Here is a 22,254-nt window from a genome sequence, read left to right as displayed (position 1 = left end):
TAAGTAGAAGACAATTAGTAAAGTGTTGCTTCATGATCTTAACATGTAGAATAAAATATCCATCAAAGTTATCTAATCTGAACATATATGTTAAAAAATGCAAATATACCGTACACATGTAAAAGTAACATATTATCAATACATTGCAATTTAAACAAACTTCAAACTCCAAACAGAACTTACAGAAGGATTAATTTTCATGTACATACAATATATTACATATACAAGATATTACGTAGGGGTATAGCTTAATCGTACGTCTAACAAACTATTTAATGTCAACAATCAAACTGTTCAAAATACAAGGAGCGTCACCACGCACTTCAAAATATCCTTTATTAAACAAGATACTATAAAATTTGCAATTATAAGGCACGTAAAAGTGTAGAGCCATGTCTTATCAAATGCATAGGTCATGTAAATAATAAATTAATATTTCCATACACATATACCTTTGCATGGGCACAAATGGTTCATAGATATCTTAATAAACGAGAAATTGCACAACACTGAATAATAAAGAACTGTCTTAAAACAATTTAACATCTCATACAGTCGTATAATCAATAATCCATTTCCATACAATCATAAAACGAACAGTGAAAAACATTTAATCATTTACATGTATATTTGTAATGTTCAATCAAGTATATCTATATAAAAACTACATAAACTGTCATATAGTTATATTTATTTGCACGTCAGGGCCCCGTCTTGTAAATAGTTGATATTATTCACAACTTTTTTGCGATTGATATCAATCGCAACTATGTACATAGGAGATAGGAGACTGCAAACTTGCGATTGATTAGAAGAAATGCGATTGATTTGGATCAATCATGACTCTTTAAAAGTCGGAGCCCAGGTCTTAATCTACTGACCATGATACATTACCTTCTAACTTATTCTAAAAAGCAATTTATCACAAATAATGTCAGCAATTATTACAATTAAATACGAACAACAATACATGATTCCTAATCATATGCTAAATTGGAAGAACATCATCAATAATAAAGTAAACGGATCTCAAATTTAATTGCATTTTCTGTATTCAACTTCTTATATATTCATATCATACCTTATCTTACACACACGAACTTTATCTCAATGTGGAAATAATGTGATATAATTTTCAAATGTGTATTTAATTATATCACATTGAAAAGAATGGTACAGTATATTATTAACTTAAATTGATTTAATTGACTAATATCAATTCGAAATACCATACCAACTGATTGTGAGTGACGTGAAGCCACAGGCGACCTAACCGCATTAGAAATCATACTTTACTTTCCTTTCTTACATGACTGAGAACGCATTCATTTGCTTTGTTTTTGTGAAGAAAGTTTCTTATACAAAATCACATTTCTAAATGCAAATGACGAAGGGGATAACCGAAATTTGAAGAAAAATTAAATCAATGCATGTGACCCTTTACTACACAAATAATCATTACACAGACTATATACATATCTTACATGTGAATAAAAGCAAACTGTTGCATTTCTTCAGTTTGCTATAAACACAATTTGCACTTGGTTTAATGGTAAGAAAACAAATATTTTAAAGATGTAAACTGCAGTTAATCATCAATAACTCCAATTATTAATATAAATTTTCTATCTATATAGTCATTCTTAATTTTGGCAGAACAAAAAAAGATTTGAGAACGTGTCAAATCAATTGTTATATATTGTTATTCATATCATTACATTGACATAACATAGACATTATACACATCTTACTGGGAATTATACCATAAATACTTTACTAAAGTGAACATGAATAACTAATTTATCATTTCCAAAGAGTGCATATTATAACATTTATTTAATATCGTAATACTTTATAAATTGAATCGTATTTTACAGTTTCTTAATGATATCTCATTGAAGCATTTCTATATGACAATATACACGACATGTTAGCTACTTATATATTTACAATTGAAAGACACGGTGAGAATCTCATGAATGCAATAAACGTCAATATTGTTTCATCTGATACATATATATAGATGAAAATATTCATTGTCATTCATATTACATCAATTTGTTCAAATCTATTTACATTGTATTGCACATTGCCCGGCCGTTTTACGAGCCTCATCAATTAAGATTGAGCGATCGAAAGTTCATTACATTACAAGCGAAATACTTAACATATTAAAATAAGAAAGTAATAGAAATGATTAAGATATAGAGAGGCTATAGGGGAGAGAGAGAGCATGAGGAGGAGAGTGAAAGAAAGAGAGATAGAGAGAATGAGGGAGAGAGAGAGAGAGAAAGAAAAAAGAGAAAGAGAAAGAGAGAGAGAAAGAAAGAGAAATAGAGAGAGAGAAAGATAGAGAAATAGAGAGGATCACAAAGACAACAAGATACACCATTCGTTAAAAACGCGGACTATAACCACATACATGTCAAAATCACTATAATACTAATTATGTCAGCATCAACAACATCATCTCAAATACAATTACATTAATATCACAAGAAACAGTGCATGTTTTAACACGATAATCATTGATGAATAATACTATTTGATTTACTTATTCACTCCTTCATACGAGTGTCCTTATATTTCTTTGATTACTTCAACATTTCGCATGAACTCACATTTAGGAGAAGCTTGTTTTGCGAGGCTTAGGCACCGGCTTATGCTCAGCCTCGCTGGGATCTGGTGGAGCCGATGCGACGGTAGGAGAAGCAGACAAAGGCCTGACATCTGCTACAGGTATAGGTGGCGGGGTGGATGGTGGTTGTTGGTTAGTCTGCATCACTCGCATAGCAATCATAATCTCCTTCAAGAGATGCTTGGAAGCAGAGAGGATGTACATATGCTTGCCAGGGTAAAGGACCTTCCTGAATCGAGATTCTGGTGAGATCTGCTTGCTCCAGTCATCTAGGAGTGAGGGGTTGACGAATGGATCGCTCTTGCCTCCAAAGACGGTCATTTGACAAGGAAGCTTGTCTTTGTGTCTGAAGCGATACTTCTTACAGGTAATGATGGCTGCTTCAATGCTTGGAATGAGACGGGTCATGAGGCGGACGTTGTTCATAACAGACTGATCAAGGAAGCTGAACTTGATTGGCATGGCATCAGGAAGTGGTGTCCTGGTTGAATCCAGGTGGCTGGTCAGGATGCGCTGCATCTTCCTGTAGACATCTCCTGTCACCTCTAGCTCTTCAGGATGTGGGTAAGGCAAGGTTGGTGCATACCAGGCGCTGATGAAGAGATGCGCAGGGTATACATTGAAGTTCTTCCATAGATAGTGAGCCAACTCGAATGCGATGAGACCACCGAGACTGTGTCCGAAGAAAGCAAAGCGTCCCTGTAGCAGTCTAGGCATAAGTGCCTCGGCCAGCTTACTAACGATGTCGTTGATATTATGAAGTGGTTTTTCATGCTCACGGCGTTCCCAACCAGGGAGTTGCGTCGTTATCATCTGAATGTCGTACTCAGCCAGATGACTCTTCCACGGCAGGAACATAGTGGGGCCACCACCAACAGATGGGAAACAGATCAACTGTGCTGCCGGCGTATCAAGGTTGTCTTCAATGCGATACCACATTTCACTTCGAATATTCAGTGTCGGAGTGATCTGTGTTGATGCCTCCTCTCCCTCATCGTCACAGGAAAGAACGCGTTCGTAGATGGTGTCTGTAAGGCTCCCGAGGGTCAAGCTGTCATTGAGGAGTTCCATTGCTGTCAAAGTAACACCAAAGTTCTCATGGATGATGCTACTCAACTCCGTGGACATGTGGGAGTCCAATCCCAAGGACATGGGTGTCGCGTCTTGAGACACATCTCCACTTAGACCCAAACGTTCGACCAAATGAGTTGACAGTGTTGCAAAGATCACTCCCTTAGCCTCTGTTGGCGTGAGCAACCTAATCCGCATTCTGATGTCAGTGTCAGCCGCCAGGAATGTATCCCGGTTAGGGAAAAGTGACTTGAGGATGGAAAATGTACCACCAGGCTCACTGAAATGATGTGACAGCATGACGCTAAAAGCTCTTGCATATTCACGCCTGTCAACAGCACCTGTAAGGCCAAGCTCTGGATAGTCGGTGGCTAGGATGCAGCCCAGGCCTTTCAGGATCTCTGAAGGAGGTAGACTTCCAAGTCCGACGTTCTCCCATCGTTTCACAAACCCTTCACGTGCGGCATGCCCATGAGTGTTGATTACCCCAGGGCAGAGCAGAGTGGCTGGTAGGCCAATCTTCCTTCTCATGCTGCATAATGCGGACAGGAAACTATTGGCAGCGCAGTAACTTCCTTGCCCTTCATTGCCAATCATCTCTACAATCGAAGACATCATCACGAAGTACTTGATTGGGAAACCAAGTTTGGTTGTCAATTGGTGAAGAATCAGTGAGCCGTACGCCTTTGGAATCATGACGTCATTCCAAGCTTCAGTAGTCATATGACGAAGGATTGCATCATTGTAGACTGTGGCGCAGTGGAAGATACCTTCAAGTGGCTGGTCTTCGTTGTCCTTGATGGCCAGGAGTGCCTTCTCTACTTCATGCTCACGCCCCATATCAACCTTCAGATGAGTAATCCTAGCTCCAGAATCACGGAATGATTTGAATTTTAAGATCGTCTCTTCTTCTGGTGTATTACGTGAGATGACGTAGACATGACGAGCTCCACATTGAACCAGCCACTCTACCATAGATAGTCCGAATCCCTTGGAACCTCCTGTCACTAAGAATGATGCCTTTGGATTAGCAGTGAAGTGGATATCATCGAAATTCAAAGTGGCAGGAATACTGTCTTCATCAATGTTGACGGTTATCTCCTCGAGTGATGCATGGGGAGATCGTGCCAACTTAGATATTGGAGCAGTTGGGACCGTGAGAGACTTGAGTGCCTGGAAGCCATTGTGGACGCTGAAAAGATGCAAGAGACGGGACATTGCATCCTGCATGCGTGCACGCATATCCTCGAACCGACCAAGAGCCATGTCAATAGACAGAAAGTAGATGTTAGGAGGCAAGTTGCTGATCCTAGAATCCCCAGCAACGGCGTCTCTTCCATGGATCTGGACAATGGTTCCGAAAGGCCGCAGTTTCCCAACTAGCCTCTTCAAACTGCTTGTATCGTGAGGAAGCTCTCCAGCAAACAGCAGAACATCCACAGAGAAGTCATTGATGAGCGTGTTGAAGTTCTCATTCGAAGTGATAACCACTCTGGAATCACCGAGGATTCCAAGGAGCTTCTCGACGGGTAAGATGTTTCCATCATCTGATTCTACATGGATGAACACTGTAGCTCCCTGCTCAAGTGCGAGATGTGTCGTCGCCAGGCCAACTCGATCACTAAGAGATGATAAACAGACAATAACTGTGCCATTCTCTGTGAGTTTCAGTGTATCATGGAAAGCGACGAAGGCTGGGAGGTAATCTCGCACGATGTTGATAGCCTCTATTGGTGTGAGGTTAGCTGGAATGGGGATTAAGTCAGATGTCTTAGCGTGGAGAGATGCAGTGATCTGATTTCCGGTTCGAAATCCAAGGACGTTGGTTCTCATTCTGAACATGACTTGCACCTCTTCACTACAGCTGAGTATCTTCCCGGCATAGAGATATCCACATCCGACCTTCCTGTCATTTGCATCTACTAGCTGCTGCACAGAGAAAGCCGTTACTTTGATGGCGAGTTCCTTGTCAGATGTCTTGGCTGGCATTTCATGACTCTGCTTGACCGTGAGACGTTTCTGTTTCAAGCTCTCATTCAGATCGACCTGCCAATTTGTAGATAGAGTAGGAGCAGAGAAGCTTGATTGTGGTTGCATGATGATGCGCATGGCATGAGCTTCAAAGGCGAGTTCTTTTGGATCGTCACCAGCTGGAGCTGGTACCTTTCTCCTGAGAGCAACATAGTTTTCCTCATTCGGGGCCGACTTCATGTACTGGTATAACCAATGTGCCGATTCTTCAGGCTCTTGTAATGACGGGAGATCCACAGTCACTACAGGAAACTCCGGGTCTTCATGCATGAGTGTCAATCCGAATGATCCAGCTGGAGCCATCATGGGGTCTACCACGTCAACATCCATGACAGAGTGTGCACCTCTGGTGATAACCCACAACCTTGGCTTGGGTTTAGTGTCGTGTCGGCTGACTGCTCGGTAGAGGCTGATGGGAGAGAGTGCTGTCATCGTCTGTGATTCTTCAAAGCTCTGCTTACTGATACCTCCGATCGCTCCAAACTGCTTCACATCCAGGGGAGAGAGGAGGATTAGGTCTGTCACCATACCAAGTGAACGCAGTACTCGGCGGAATCTCTCGTCACCGTCAATGAGAATGCGTGGATCTAGGACGCTAACTACACTCTCAACTTCCATCCGCCGTTTCAGTTCCATTGATACACCTTGCTTGTCCTTGATGATGATTATTGCACCTGGAGCTTCTGAGCCTATTGCACTGAGTGGTCTGGTTGGTGGAGGTACCTTTTGTGGGACACGAAGGGCACTGTCATCAACCTCTATGTGAAATGGTACCCATTCTCTTCTCCACAACTGAACTCTCTCCTCTGGCTCATTGGAATGTACATTCTCGAACATCATGCTGTCAACTTGTGCGAAAACTCTCTGGTTCGTAGCATCAGCAACAACGGCATTACCATATGTGATACCATTCGCTTTGGTCATCTTCACATGGAATGCCATTTGAGTGGGTGCCTTGCCCTTCATATGTATCTTACGAACAGAACGTGGTACTTGGAACCAGGTTCTGAAATTTGAGTTCGTTGTTCGTGCTTTCTCTTGCTCTTGGAACATCTGACAGATACCAAAGCCCTGGAAGACACTGTCAAAGAGTGCAGGGTGGAAGTTGTACAGCTTGAATTCTCGCTCGAGTGCCTCTGGCACAGATGCATACAACAGCGCCTCGTTGTAGTCATGGCTGAAGTAAGCTGTGTTGACGCACTTGAATGTCTCACCAAGATGGAAACCGCCTCGCCATAGCCTGGCGTAGAACTCTTGTTGATCGGTCTCATAAGGACATTTTCTTCTGATGTCGTCTGTTGCTAGCTTCACGGAGTGGAATCCTTCCTCAATCTGATGAATTGAGTTGCGCACTTTGCCTGGTGCATCAATTGATGACTTACTATGAAGTGTCCAGCTGCGATCTGTTTGGTTGTAGCTACGTAGAGCGAAGAGAGCTTCCCGTGATCTTGTCTCAAGACTGATTTCTAGGACACCCTCAAGCTCTGAGGCGAACACAAATCTTTCAAACTTCACATCCCTCAGCGTTACAACCTCGGAATCAGGGTAGACTTCTCTTGCTGCAGCAATCATAGTTTCTGTGTGAGCAGCTGCTGGGATGACGATGTTACCTTGAAGCTTGTGATCTCGAAGCCAGGGCACAGTTGATTTCGAGAACTTGGATCTCCACACTCTTGGAGAATTTTCTCCGCTGAAGTGTGAGAGGTGCTGCTGCTTACCCAAGAGTGGATGACAACTGATGGGAAACCTGAACATCTTGTGACTCTTCTGTGTAGTTGCCGAACAGAGGACGCGTTGCCATGGGTAGCTTGGGAGTGACATCACTTTGTAAGGACCCTCCTGGAAGAGATGATGAAGATCGAAGGGGTAGCCCTCAACATGAAGTTTCGCCATTGAGCGAAGGAGGTTCACTCTGTCATCTGCTACCTCTCGGGTATCCGATGGTCTCCTAAGGGAACCTGTTACAAACACGTTGCTGTTGTTCATCACTGATGTTCCTAGAGTGTCCCTTATAGCAGGTGATAGCACAGGATGCGGACTGATCTCTAGAAAGCAATTGTAGCCATCTTGGAGGAGCTTCTCGATTGCCATCTTGAACTGGACGGGTTGTCTGACATTCTTCCACCAGTAGGCAGCGCTGTTGACCTGGTCCCTATCAAGGTACTGGTTGGAAACCGTCGATATCAAAGGCACAACAGGTATCATGTTGAAGTTCTCCCTAGCTGCCGCTGAATCCAAGAACTTGACCTTCTTCAGGAAGTCCTTCCTGATCTCTTCTTGCTGGTAGCTGTGGAATGCGTTGTTAACCTTCAGCGTCACGCACCTTATCCCTTCTCGCCTGAGATTCTCCGAGAAGGCAGCGAGTGATTCCTTGTCACCAGAAAGCACTATCTGACTGGGGCTGTTGATTGCTGCCACGTCGATGACACTGACATACTCGCTGCTTTCTAGTCTGGCTTGGATTTCCTCTGCCGAGTGCAGGATGGCAACCATGCTTCCCATCCCACTTGTTTTCCTGAGCTGTCTCCCTCTGGTGTAGATCAATCGGATAGCATCTTCTAGAGCCAGGAGACCAGCAGCATGGGCTGCCGCTACCTCCCCCACGCTGTGGCCAACGATGGCATCTGGAGTGATGCCTCGGATGCGGTAGAACTCTGCCATACCAATTTGAACGGCGCAGATACATGGCTGGGCGATTTCTGTATAAAAAAAATCACCAAAAATAATATGATAACGATTTAGAATATATAATGAAGTGCTAAACAGATATACATGTATACTCATCATTTATAATTACTGATACATACCGCCTGACATGCATACACTGAAAGGATGATTTAATCAACGAGAGAGGAGGGTAGGTTGTGCTTCAAATACTTTCATTCATACAAATAAATGTAAAGTAGCCAAAACTACTGATATATCGAATCCCATATCCATTCAAATACATGGATGTGCATCATTATCAATTACAGAGATTTAGTTATACTTTTTTGGGGAATTATGATTTCACGTTTCATGCACAAAGAAAGTGGAGAGAGAGTGAGAGAGAAAAATATGAATACATTTTCACATCAATTTAGAATATGATTATAATCATGTATATAGACCAAGTTTAACAGAGCAATTGATTACCTGTTTGGTTGATTTTCTCTCGATCCGCTTCTCTTGTGAGTAGATGTATCAAAGACCACTTAGCTCCACACTTTGTCAAGATCTTATCGATGCGCTGTAAACAAAAATAACAAGTATGAAAAATGGGATGCTACCTTTAATATTTATGCGTGTTTACTTTTCTCATTATATTGTCTCAGAATACAAGTAAATATACGCAGTATGTAAACCGAGCTAAATTAAAGTAGCCAAAATGGAGAGGAATTATCGGCCAGACCATGCAATCAACATGTGTACAGTCAAATTAATATCCAGACCACTGAAGAGAAATAAATATTAGTCTTGATAGGCAGATGGTCCGTCTACACAGGTTCCCTTAAATACATTTTAAAATGAGAAATCTATATTCAAGAGATAAATTTATTTTTTTTCATAGACAGGTAGTCTTTTGATCGAGGGGTCTCTGAGGCAAGTTCGACTGTATAGCTGACATGAAATGCATTCGAATTACCGTTTGAGTAATCATATTTTGCTTTTTAATATAACTTTTTTATCATAAAAACGCAACGAGGAATCAGAAACACCCTTATCTATCGTCTGAGGTCGATAGAGGTACATTAAATGTGATTAATGTTAAACTGGTCAGACCTTCCTGTGTAAATACCTTCTAGAATTCATCCGACACTATAAACAGAAATCTCCTTTAACCCTTTCAACCTCGCGTATTAACCAAGCAAATTACATTACTACACGTTACAGGGAGCATGAAGCCCGTGAAAGGTTAACGTGATTGTGTGATATTAAGTGATGACGGGGGCAGCAGAACGAGCCAGGAACGCTTCCGTTTTAACAGTGATATTTCAGGTGAAGAGAGACGGGAGAGACAAAAATAGATCCAGAAAATCTCAGGAGACTTTGGGAATATGCCAACGTGGCGTACCGGTTGCTACCGGTAAAAACTTGAACTAGAACCTTCCCATGTGTCTTTTTGCAGACATTCGAGATCAAAATAATGAAGAAATACTTAGCGATCCTTACATTATTTTAAATGCAAATTTGTGGAACATGCCTTTATTGAAAGGGGTGTGACCCCATTCCCATTCGAAACTCTTGACGGAAATTCCTAGAACACTGTTTACTCTGTCGGTAAATGTGAAAGTCCAAAAAACTACTCTAAAATTTGCTTGTTGGAAAATTTTGAGCTTAAATTTGATCTAACACCTCCACCCTCAATCGAGGAACCCCTATAAATATGTAGCATATTTGGTCCACGGAAGTAAATGTAAACGTATTTTTAGCAGATTTGTCCATAAATATGAAAATTGATTTCGAATAACTCACTAAAGTAATGATTACAATTTTAATGTAGATCGAGTGAATAGTCTCAAATTTTGGTTTGATTTTCTTGGGAAGGAGCGGACGTGGGAGCGATTTATACATTATTCGATCGTCCCTTTAAAATATAATTTGGGGGAATTCAGTTACTGTTACAGTTATAAGGTTACAGATTCTTAGCATATTGATAAACAGGAATATCTTACACTATACGTTTCAATGTCACATTAGCTTGATAGTGAAACAGATTGAATAAATACCTTGATGATGTTTCTGAAATGGACGTCATCATCCATAAGCTGTCTTGCCATGGCCCACCACTGCGACCCCATCCCAGAGAAAACGAATACCAGTCGATGCACTGACAAGTGTGGTTCCGGGGCTTTTCCTTCGATGACATTGTAGGATACCCTCGGATCTTGGTCTATTTTCAATCGGACCTGTTCTGTAGCATCTCTGGGTGACCTTGCGATGATACCCATTCGAAACTGGTGGTGTGTGGATCGGACAGCTGCTGTGTACAAGGCATTGTTGTAAGCCCTTGTATCGTTCCCGATCACTTCGTTGAGGTAGCTTCCCCATTCCTCCAGATGTTGCTTGAGGGCGTCCTTGCTCGCAGCCGACAAAAACAGAATCGAAGGTTTTCCAGAGTCTCTTTCGTTGGAACCATGCGAGGAGTATGAGCGTTCATTTCGGTTGGTTCCTTGTTGGTATCCTTCGAGAACGATGTGAGCATTAGCTCCACCGAATCCAAAGGAGCTGCACCCAACAAGCTTCTTAGCAGCCTTTGGCCACCTTGTAAGCTCACCGGGGACTCTAATGTTCAAACTTTCAAAGTCAACACTCTCATTTCCTGACCTAAAGTGAACCACCTTAGGGATCTGTTCATGATACAAACACAGTGCTGCCTTGATGACACCAGCGATACCGGCAGCGCCCTCTGAATGTCCGAAGTTTGATTTGACAGATCCGAGGTAGAGTGGTGGTTGTTCTACTTTTCGATTAAGTCCCATAGCTTCTCCAATGGCACTCGCTTCCGTTCGGTCGCCGACCTGTGTACCTGTACCATGCGCTTCCACGTATACGACTTCCTCTGGAAGGGTGTTTGCATTTTTATACGCATTTTCAATGAGCGATACCTGACCATCATAACTTGGCAGGGCAATACCAGGAGTGCGACCATCATTCGCGATAGCTCCACCGCGGATCACTCCGTAGATTCTATCACCGTCATCGATTGCGCGTTGAAGAGGTTTGAGAATGACGGCTCCTACACCCTCTCCTCGAGCATATCCATCTGCTGATTTGTCAAAGCTCTTACATTTTCCATCAGGGGCGAGCATCCCCGCCTGGCAAAAGCCGATGCTGGTGATGGGAAGCAACGAGACGTTCACACCACCCGCCACAGCCATCTCACATTGTCCATTCTTCAATGCTTCGCAGGCCAGATGGACGGAATACATGGATGACGAGCAGGCTGTGTCTACTGTAAAGCTCGGTCCGCGGAAGTCGAACTCGTATGAAACTCTGTTTGCCGTCATGCACGAGTTGGTTCCCGAGTTGGTGTACTGGTTGATGTTGTCGTTTGGCATGCCGATGAGTACACCGTACTCACTAGCTGTCACTCCCATGTAGACACCAGTCTTAGAACCTCTGGCTGAATGGGCTGGGATACCTGCGTCCTGGAGTGACTCCCAGACTACTTCTAACAGCATACGGATTTGAGGGTCCAGGTGATTGGCTTCCTCTGTCAAACGAAATGTATCAAACATTTAAGTTAGTTTCATGTTTTACATACATCTTAACTCTATAAATAAAAACATAACTGTGTACTTTGACTTAAATAATTGAATTTGAAAGTAATTCGGCACACTGTACGTGACACAATTATAGCATGCCTGTTTTGTTTACAACTTCTAATTACTTATTATAATTAGATCAATTATACAGCGCATCTACTATACGAATATACTTTACTGTGCTGTGATGGAAACAAAACTCCTAATAGTGCTACTTAACAGACACGTAATAAAAACAAAAATATTCAAAAGATCTTGAAAATAAGTGCGTCTTCAACATACTCGGAAGACAGCAACATATGAGGATTTTCTTATGTCTAGTGGTAGATTCTTCCAAAGCTTTGGAGTGGCGCAACTGAAAGCTCAATCTCTAAAAGTTACTTTTATCATGAAGTTTGTTAATAGATCTGAATCTAAAGTGTACCTCAGCAGAATACAATATCGTCTTTATCATCCTAAATACTTTAAATATCCATTAAAAATAACCATGATTTTATAATATGAAGTCATTTTATATCTTGCACAAATATACATAATTGTCTTACCTGGTGATATCCTGAAGAACTGGCGATCAAAGTGTTCTGGATTCTGCGATAGATACCCTGCACACTTGTTGTACATCTTCCCTTGTATCTTGCTTCCCGGGAAGAGGAAGAAAGATGAATCGAAGCGATCACTGGGAGGCGGCGTGGTACAGTCCATCCCCTTGGCCAACATCTCCCAGAACTTGCGGACGCCGTTGATGCCGTTTGCGTAGCGGCATCCGATGCCAACGATGGCGACTTTCTTGTCGATGGGCATGGTGGGGTCGTCGATGGAACTCATGATGGCGGCTTTGTGTTTCTTGCCGGTGATTTCCTGTGAGACAGTCTTGGTGAGGCGTGCTCCTCGTGAGAGTGAGAACGCTCCTCGGAGGGTTCCTGATCGGCTTCTGTGGCCGCCTGTAGCGCCCCTCCAACTATCGTCCATAACTCAAGGTGACCAACAAGAGAAGATTAATCTGAATGTTTGGAAAAAGGAAGGAAAAAAAATGTATGATAATCAATGAAACTATTCAACAACAGTTTGGTTCGGTTTTCCTGGGCAAGGTCTGAAAATCTTGACCCCTAAAAAAAATGTTATATCTTTAAATATTTTAGGGAAAAATGCAAAATTGTATGTACATAGTGAGCTTCATGTTAACAAATGTTAACAAATCATTCATAATAGTTTGATTAGTTAGTATACAAATAATGAATGGTTATGAGTTCAATAGTGCGAATATGTTCATGAGTTGAAAGATGAACATTCTATTCAACGAGGCGTCAGCCGAGTTGAATAGAATTAACGTTAATCTTTCAACGAATGAAAATATTTGCACTATTAAACGAATGAAAAACATTCATTATTTGTTTTATACAACATCGAAGAAGACCTAATAGAACGTTAATCAACAAATTATGCTTTACTCCTTATAAAGATAAATTAAAGTTCGAGTCAAGCCTTCTCTATTACATGCAGATTGCCTAAGCTTCGCGTCAGATACACGCAGGGATACGCGCACATGCAGCAGAGAGGTGCGCAGTCTGCATATAACCAAAAATGCACGGCGCATATAACCAAAAATGCACGACCGTGCAATATACCATCTATTGAATATCATGTGACCAACAATCGTCCAATCAAATGACAAGGATCCACGTAGGTGTTGTATAATACCGCATAGTGCATGCAGTCATTATTTCCAAAGAAAATTAATGGTGTGATGATAAATGCAACTTTTTGTTACCCCTCCTGAAAAGACGGTCGCTTAATTTTATTAATTTTTGTTGGGGGGGGGGGGGGGTTTGGTCTGGTCGCAAGGTATTATTCGGCGAGATTGCAGTTCTGATGCTGGTTATATGGCTATGGGGTACAGACATGCCTTGGATGTCACACTCAAGCTAGCAGTTAACATTCATTTCCGCCGGGACCCATGATATACTGATAGTCCTCATCTGTGCTTTCCCGTGTCTTATGAGATTGATTCATGGCTGCAACATTGTATCCGTGTTATACTTGGGGTCCCCGTGTATGGATTGGGAAGGGGTGTATTTATGTGCGTGCGCGTGTGTGTGTGTGTGTATGGGGGGGGGGGGGTAAGTTAAGCATAATTTTATTATTTTTTCTTCTGATTTCATTCAAAATTAGCGCTTAGACTTAGAGACTTCGGTGGAAAGCGCTTTATAAGCACAATTGTTATTATTATTCCTATTTTTTTAATCGATCGTTATTTATGACTTGTATTAAGTTAATTGAGTTATGTTATTATAAGAAAAAAAGATTGTATTTTTAATAGCTAGTTGTATTGCTGTTATAGTTAATGAAATAATATACAATTTACGGGAAAAAACCCAATCCTACATTTGTAGCACATTCAATCATCTATTTTGTTAAAAATGTACAATCATTCAATATTCCTATGTCTAGTTTTTAATGATTTTTTTTCCTCATTTTCTATCGATTACTTTTACTGTTCCCGCAAATATTTGTATTTTAATCTTAGGGGTGAAGAGATAAAGCTAGCTTCTCCAAAATATCCATTATTATACTGAGATGATCTTTCACTTCAGCATTGCTGTGTTTTTTCAAGGAGAGCGAGAAAAAAGAAAGTTACGTATACAACTTTGAGAGTACACAGAAACTTTTGTTCTGGCCACGCCCAATACCAATTTTCCTGGATAATAGTTTAGATACGGTGCCTATTTCAAATTATGGTAACGTTCATGATCAATAATGAAATAAAGGACATACCTTCCGCTTTATTCTTAATAGACACTTTTGTCTTTCCTTTTTATTTATTTATTATTATCATTATTATTATAATTATTATTACTATTGTTATTATCATAATTTTTTGTTACAGATTTTACTATTTTACTCTCCTGCGCTTTACATTCTGCATGACAGTTCTCAGCGTTGTGTTATCATATTTCAACAGCATTGGATCTTTAATTCAAATGCAGGAAATTACTTATATTAATTGCGTAATATCAGGATGACTGTTTTATTAGGGCCAATTAATATCGGACGTGGAGTGTAATATTTCTTATGGCTATAGGTCGAAATTATTTGACAATGTTGAAGCTTTAAATTGATTAAATTATATCTAGTATTGTACTAGTACAATAGAATCAAGGTATTGGAATAAATGTATAAACACACATTAACATATACAGCAAGGCTTTTTAAAGAAGTCACAATGAACCAATAATATTGATGGCAATTATTATTAATAACGTGATTGTTGAATGTTGATGTCCGTTGACGCCCTTAAGGCTTACAACCCCCTCCTGTTTTTCAACTCTCTCTCTCCCTCTCTCTCTCTCTCTCTCTCTCTATCTCTCTCTCTCTTCATTTGCATGTTCATTTAGTCTCCCTATCAATTAGAGAAATGAATTATTACCGTCCAACTGGGATGGCAACATGTTGTTAAAGTACACGGCACCCCACCTTTTTAGAGACACAAAGCCAACGAAGGAAAACAAAATACTTTCGGAGTTCATTTTTAGCACTGACAATGTTATTGTACTGTCACGGTTTTTTCGATTTAATGATAATTCAGAACTTTGATATTATCTGTTTAACATTTATTTCAAGCATTATAGCTGTGATGTTAGCTTTATTAGAATGTCACAGGCGAGGTAAAAGAATTTGACCTTTACAGGGTTGAGATATTGGCAGAGAAAGAACTTGTACCCCCTCCTCTGACGAAGTTTGACATACCGGTTTCCGGTCTGGTCTTTATACTGTAGGAAACTTGTTGAAAGGTCATGAACCCGTTTCATTGTATGTACAAAATCCGTAGTAATAGAAATCTGCTGTATTTGATATAAATGTGAAATTCGATTAAGATAGAGAATGTCCAAAAGACTTAAACCTATGATTTTGTTATCGTACAATTTATTATAGGAATAATCATACCTGGGGCTTCTTAGACCAGCAAAACTGAAATAAGTACATATGATTGTACACAATTTCCATGTAATTCTCACCTTATCGTATAGGGAAGGTGCGTAGGTAATATTGTAATACGGGCATAATGGTTGGAAGATTACTGTCTCCTCCAATAGAAGGAATTTCAAGTTCAATTCAAAAGCTTTATAAAAAATATGTAGCTGAACTAGTCATATTTGGATTGAAATTGTATCGGTTCCTGTACTTATTTCATTCAATTTAGGTTTTTACCCACTTGTTGCAAACCTGCTTAAAAACCCACAGTAATAACACCGATATGAATGACGGCTGGTAATTAGTTCTTAAATCGCCTAAAAATCATTCCTTCCTCCGAGTCATTCACTGGAAACAAAGAACAGGAAAATCGAGTCTAATGCAAACTGGAAGTGGAGTATTTCGACAACTAAAGCTTGCCGATACGGGCTTTCTTTCTCTCTTTTTCCTGAATAACCAGACGGTAGTTTATAATTAGGACTGTCAATTGTTGTTTGGGTGTGACAGCGGGATACTCATCAAATGTGACAATTCCTGTCTTTAGGATTTGAGGTAAATTTTAGATTTGGTGTGATTATGTTTTCTTTAAATACGTGTAGGTCTAATTCAAGCTTTCTCTAACCAACGAGTCAATATATACGGTATCATGAATTATAATCCTAATGTAATATGATCTCTGAATGGATAAAACTAGCAGAAAAAGCATAAGAATAAGGTTTTGTTGTTGATAAATGATAGTAAAAAGAGAAAGATGCAATGAATTTTTAAAAAAATTAAATGAATATAAAATATAATAGATAAGAAAGCATCAAAGGAAGGCGGAAATCAGGACAAAGCACTTAATTTTCATCCTTATTTATTGTACCGGAAAGAAATCAAGTAGAAATCATGGAATTAAAATGCCGGAAATAACGACAATAGTAAATAAAACTCGATGAGCGTAATTGGAATTTTTAACTCATGTTAACACAACTATGATAGTATTCAGTGTGATACTTTATTTGTAAACCATAATAATTATTTGCCTCAGTCTTAAAATAACATTCTACATTCGGAGGATAGGTTTCAATTATAATATGTAACGCACTGGCTGATATACATAGTAGTGGCACGAGAATAACCCCAAGCCACCATTCTATTTTAAGGTCATCCATTTTACATCCATGGACATTTTTAATCTGTTTTATGAAGAAATTCCTGTCATATTTTGGCATCATCTTCATCATCATTCGGTCTAAGATGGGTTCTTCCTTCCACGCGAGTTAAAAGCTTCCTTACATTAACTCTATTCAGAACCCCCTAAGACCCCCATAATGTCAGTTCAATGTAAAAAGGAGGGGCACGAATTATATATTTCCTTCTAAAAGTTGACAAAAATATGACGAGGGACGCCTAGGAAATGAATAGTGCACTAAAAATATATACATAATTCAAATACTAGCAGCAGGAAAATATTCCTACAAGACATATCTACTTGATTTGATTGAGTTTGACCTGTATTTGCAATGGAGGAGGGTGTGTCCCCCTGGACCCCCACATGGCTACGCCATCGAGACTAGACAGTCAAGTCGGAAGGGCAGATTAGAGGTTTAAATCGAGGGTTTCTGCCCCCACGCACGTTTTACCTCCATGTATTCCCATTTGTGTTACTCTGAAGAAAAAAATGGACACTATTTCTGGTTGATGGCATATCTAAAATTGTGGATTCTCCTCCCAATTGAGATTGGAATGCTATTTCTGGACAGCCCTACGTGCTGTAGACTCATAAGTGTTTTCTGGGGGGGGGGGGTGCGTACACAGGCTTTATGTTCAATATACTGGATACTCCACTGCTGGTTTCAGCATTGTAATTTGATACACCTTTGCTCATCTATTGCCATGACAAGCATTTCAAATTCAGATAATTCTGTATAAGGACCACACACAAAAATAGAGATAGTCCTAGTGACCCCCCCCCCCCCCCATGAATAGTTTTAATACGCACCCTAAACTTGAAACAGAAGTTAGCGATCGAGGGGACGATATGTGGACATGATGTTTATCTGAAGCGAGTGATGGGTCTGACGAATTTTTAATCCTCATCATAATATATCCGGCCATTTGGTTTAGATTAATGTTTAGGAGGTCCAATATGTGAAGTCATTGAAATCATTCACTTCAATTTCCTTCTCTAATGACTAGTGCCACAAACTCAGAAATTCATTTCCCATCTGTATTACTGATATAATAGAAAATAATTGATGATCAGAGTATTCCTTTTTTTAAACAACGTTTGAAGTAGTTTTAAATAAGAGTAATCGAGGCATAATTTTTCTTATCCATAAATTTCCAGATAATTTTGATGCAAATTGGCTAGGTCTGAGAGTCGCTGTAATTTATTCAACTAAACAATATTACATTTTCATTTGAAGCAAAATTTCTATTACTCTCAGAAATGTCATTGGTTTGAAAGTAAAAGTACATTTCCAGGTTAATTAACTGGAATTATTACTCACCCCCGAATAATACATATTGATCTGTACCAAACTCTAAAACTCTAAGGGCGCTTGATGTTTTTTTTCATTTTTTTTTTCATTTTTTTTTCATTTTTTTTTTTTTTTGGGGGGGGGGGGAGCTACAACACATCTAGTTTATGACTTGCATAATTATTGTCTCGCTAGTTTGATAATTCATGTACATGTATGCGTGAAAGAAAAGTTGACGTCATTTTAATCTGATCTTTCATCGGACAGATTTCTGAGTGTAACATTATTCCGACTATCTTCACGTTATAGCTCTAAAATACATATCATTCCTATAAATCTAGTCATGAGTGGACTCTATTCCTATTACGTGAATACATAGATTAATGGCGCTTGTTCAGTGAAACTGCAAATACCGAAGAAAAAGATGGAGGAAATTAAAACGAGCATCACATTAGAAAAAAGGGTCAGTCCGTGCAAAATTAAGATGCGCTACATTAATTTAAATGAAATCATTATTTATACCTGAATAAATTAGTCAAGGTCTACAAAATATTTTAGTATTTATAAAATAGATGTCAAGAAAATGATGATTATCAGAAGCGTAAAACAAATAACTAACATGACTAAATAAAAAATAAAAACGGGCGACCATTCGGATACCCTAATTTCAATAGTTTAAAGCATGTTATTGCTTTTATAATACCCCCATGGCTGAAGTAGGAACTTCCGTAAATGTTTCAATTATGTGCACAGGGGCCTATACCCTTGAAACCTTTAACAACAGGTGTCATCCAGACATAGGGATCCTATATGATTGCGTCATACCAGTACAAGCAAAAACACCGAGCAGATTATTGTACTGCTCTCATACTTCAGGAAATCGATAATTACCTTTAATAACTTCTCTTTCTCCATTAAAACATTTTTCCTTCGCAAACCCGTTGCTTATTAAACTGTATAATTTTCAGAAATACAGTCAAATGTGACTTCTTGTGATAACAAACTAAAGACTCTCTGTTCCCCGGTAAAGAAAGTGGAAAATATCACGATAGGAGAGGGGGGAGAATGCTTTAGCAATTGATAACGAATAAATAATAAAAAGGTAGAATCAGAATGAGGTTTGGATGAAAGGCCGAATATGAGAAACAGAGAAGAAAAAAATATAACAAATAACAATAACTAGCATTGTAATAACAAAAACTTACCGTTTCTTGACAACTTCATTCTGGTGCGTGGAGTTTCCTTTTCTACCAGAATCAATGGTTGAGCGTTAGCGATCCTCCAACTTTAACCGAGTGTAAAATGGCTACCCTAGGAGTTATCCTGACATCATGGATCCAAATGTTTAGTTGGCAAAATACAACCTCCGAATTTCTCCAAGAAAATTCAATAGATACGCTTCAGATTTCTGAAAAATGATGATTCGACTCTTTCCCGAAATAAAAATTCGCCAATGTGGGATACACTTTTTTTTCTTCTTCAAGCTGATAAAGAGATGAGAAAATGGCGACCCTTCTATGCTCCGCAAGCATGTGCGTGTTTCCGCAGTTAGTTCAAGCTTTACAATGTCCGATGTATGCACGTCTACTCCACTAAGTAACCTTTTGCAGAATGAACCTCTTTACCCCCTCCTCGCCTTTTTAAAGCACACCTTTCCAGACGAAAAAAACTTCCAGCGAACCAAAAGCGTCCATCCAGACCGGTTCAAGAATACCCTCGCTAAATAAGAGCGTCCGACGGGAGGGGTTTATATACCAAGCCCCCTCGACAACTCGTTAATTAAATCTCGTGAGTTGAGAAGGACTGCTGTACACGTTCCCCCGTCGTGGTTCAAGCTTTAACAACCCCAAAGCTGAATAGTTTGAAAGAAGGGGAGGGGGTTCTATTTCTCTATAGGAGTTGTCGGCTCTCTAATGCGCAAAGACTTATATACGCTGTATCGGTGCATGGCTAGACCTCAAGCCAGAAACTGACAACGAGTTTGCCTTGCCTGCTAATCTAACTTCCCAGATGAGTCATCAAAAGTTTTGCACAGTGTTTCCCTTTTCGTTCTAGGTCTCCCTCTCCCTCAAATTCTACAGTTTCAACACAGTATCTGTGCATCCCTTGGAACTGCCCTATACCCGTTTGCGAACTCTAATCAAAACCCGAAGGAAATGCTACCCTGTAAATACAAAGAAACGTTAATATATGACTTGCAGAAACATCAGTTTAGTTGAAAAAATGATGCCATTCCCCAAACACCATGACAATGGAGAGTGAATTCTAAAACAAAACTATGCAAAATACTCTGGAAATTGAAGACAATGAAGGTTAGACATTGATCATACATGTCATTACACATGTAACAAATCGGAAGTGTTTCATTAACTCAAAAAAATAGCATCGCTGTTACACTGCTCTTCATCTTCTTACAAGACATACATCGTAGTATTATCGTATATTTATTTATAATATTGGTCTATAAGAACTGACCAGCAGCACGAGCTGAAGGGATAAGTTTAAAATTAGAATAATATAATGTAATATATACCATGATATTATAAACATAGAACGCTCAAAAGAAAATATAGTATAAAACACGGATTATACAACGAATTATATCTTGATTTACTAAGCCCTATACTTCTGATGAAATGTAATAGCACCAGGGGTGGCGCAGTTTAGGACTACGCCATTTTTATTTTTCCACCCTGACGAGGCTGATTGAAAAAATAAAAAAATGATCCCTCCCATCGACAAACCCCTAACATCCCTGATGATAACTTATCCAATTGTTTTTATCTTAATTGATGAATATAGATGTGTTATCAATGCAACTACAGAACTTCCCATGTGTGTTATATCAAAATAACTGGAAATAGATGTAGAAGAATGTGGCCACAGAGAAGTGCATCCGAATTGCAAAAGCCGAAAAAATCTGAATCCATTTAGCATTACAATATTAAATGTGTGTGGGGATTATTTTTATTCACTTCTCCAAAAGTCGTCTGTCCTTTACTCATTTCAATTAAAGGCATTGCTTGATATAGTCATAGTTGATTGCAAACTATCACGTGCGATAAGAATTGCAGCCGATGTGATTAATCATAACCATATGTTCGAGCATTTATGCAATTGAATGAGGCGCTTGATTCTGCAATTAGAAAATTGTCCGTTTCCTTTTTATCTGATACCCCAGGCCTGTGTGGCATTTTATAGAGTTATCATCATGCGGAATATCGCGATATGAATTCATGCTTAAAGATAAACTTGAGTTCTGGTAAAAAAAAATATAAAAAAATTCTCACAGAATCTAACGAAACTTACACTGAATGTTCAAGATTACAAATAAATGTCATGTGACAAACAATTTTGGAAGAAAATGTATACTGGCTGAGTAATGAGCATAGAAAGATAAGGAAATCAAGGTAGTACTATAGACCCGACACCATTTGTGTTGTCCCATATACATCTTATGTGTACACTGTACATTGATTGTTACTTTACCAAGACTGGGCCAAATTCATGATGATTTTGATTATTTTTGATGACCCCAGAACCTTGCAGTACCCAACAATACTTACATGCTATTATGATCATCTTTTTCTGATCCATTCCACACCTTTTCTTTCACAATGCAATCATACTACCAGAACTCACCTTTATCTTTAAATGCAAGAAACAAAATCAAAGCAGTGGAGGGGAAAAGAAATGTCGTTGAATTTTATTTTCAATTAAAAAAAAATCAACCTTAAACAAATGTTACCTGTTCACTTTAAAACCAAACGTTGTTAAAAATTAAAAAAAACTATGATCGTCATCATGCTAGGAGCAAAATGTAAGAGTTATA

General features: G+C 39.3%; 1 protein-coding gene across 1 annotated transcript; it reads right to left on the bottom strand.

Moving 5' to 3' along the window:
* Positions 1–1,704: 1,704 nt before the first annotated feature.
* Positions 1,705–20,289, bottom strand: LOC592147 (polyketide synthase 2). Its single transcript, NM_001252084.1, is given in 5 exon segments — positions 1,705–8,439; positions 8,876–8,969; positions 10,450–11,936; positions 12,534–12,988; positions 19,628–20,289. Coding segments are annotated over 4 exon segments (7,821 nt in total). The 5' UTR covers positions 12,958–12,988; positions 19,628–20,289; the 3' UTR covers positions 1,705–2,623.
* Between the last annotated feature and the right edge of the window lie 1,965 nt (positions 20,290–22,254).

This window comes from Strongylocentrotus purpuratus, unplaced genomic scaffold (genome assembly GCF_000002235.5).
Source record: "Strongylocentrotus purpuratus isolate Spur 01 unplaced genomic scaffold, Spur_5.0 spur5_scaffold_11, whole genome shotgun sequence".
Classification (NCBI taxonomy): Eukaryota; Metazoa; Echinodermata; class Echinoidea; order Camarodonta; family Strongylocentrotidae; genus Strongylocentrotus; species Strongylocentrotus purpuratus.
Note: the sequence above shows the minus strand (reverse complement) of the source record. Positions and strands in the feature narration are given on the sequence as shown.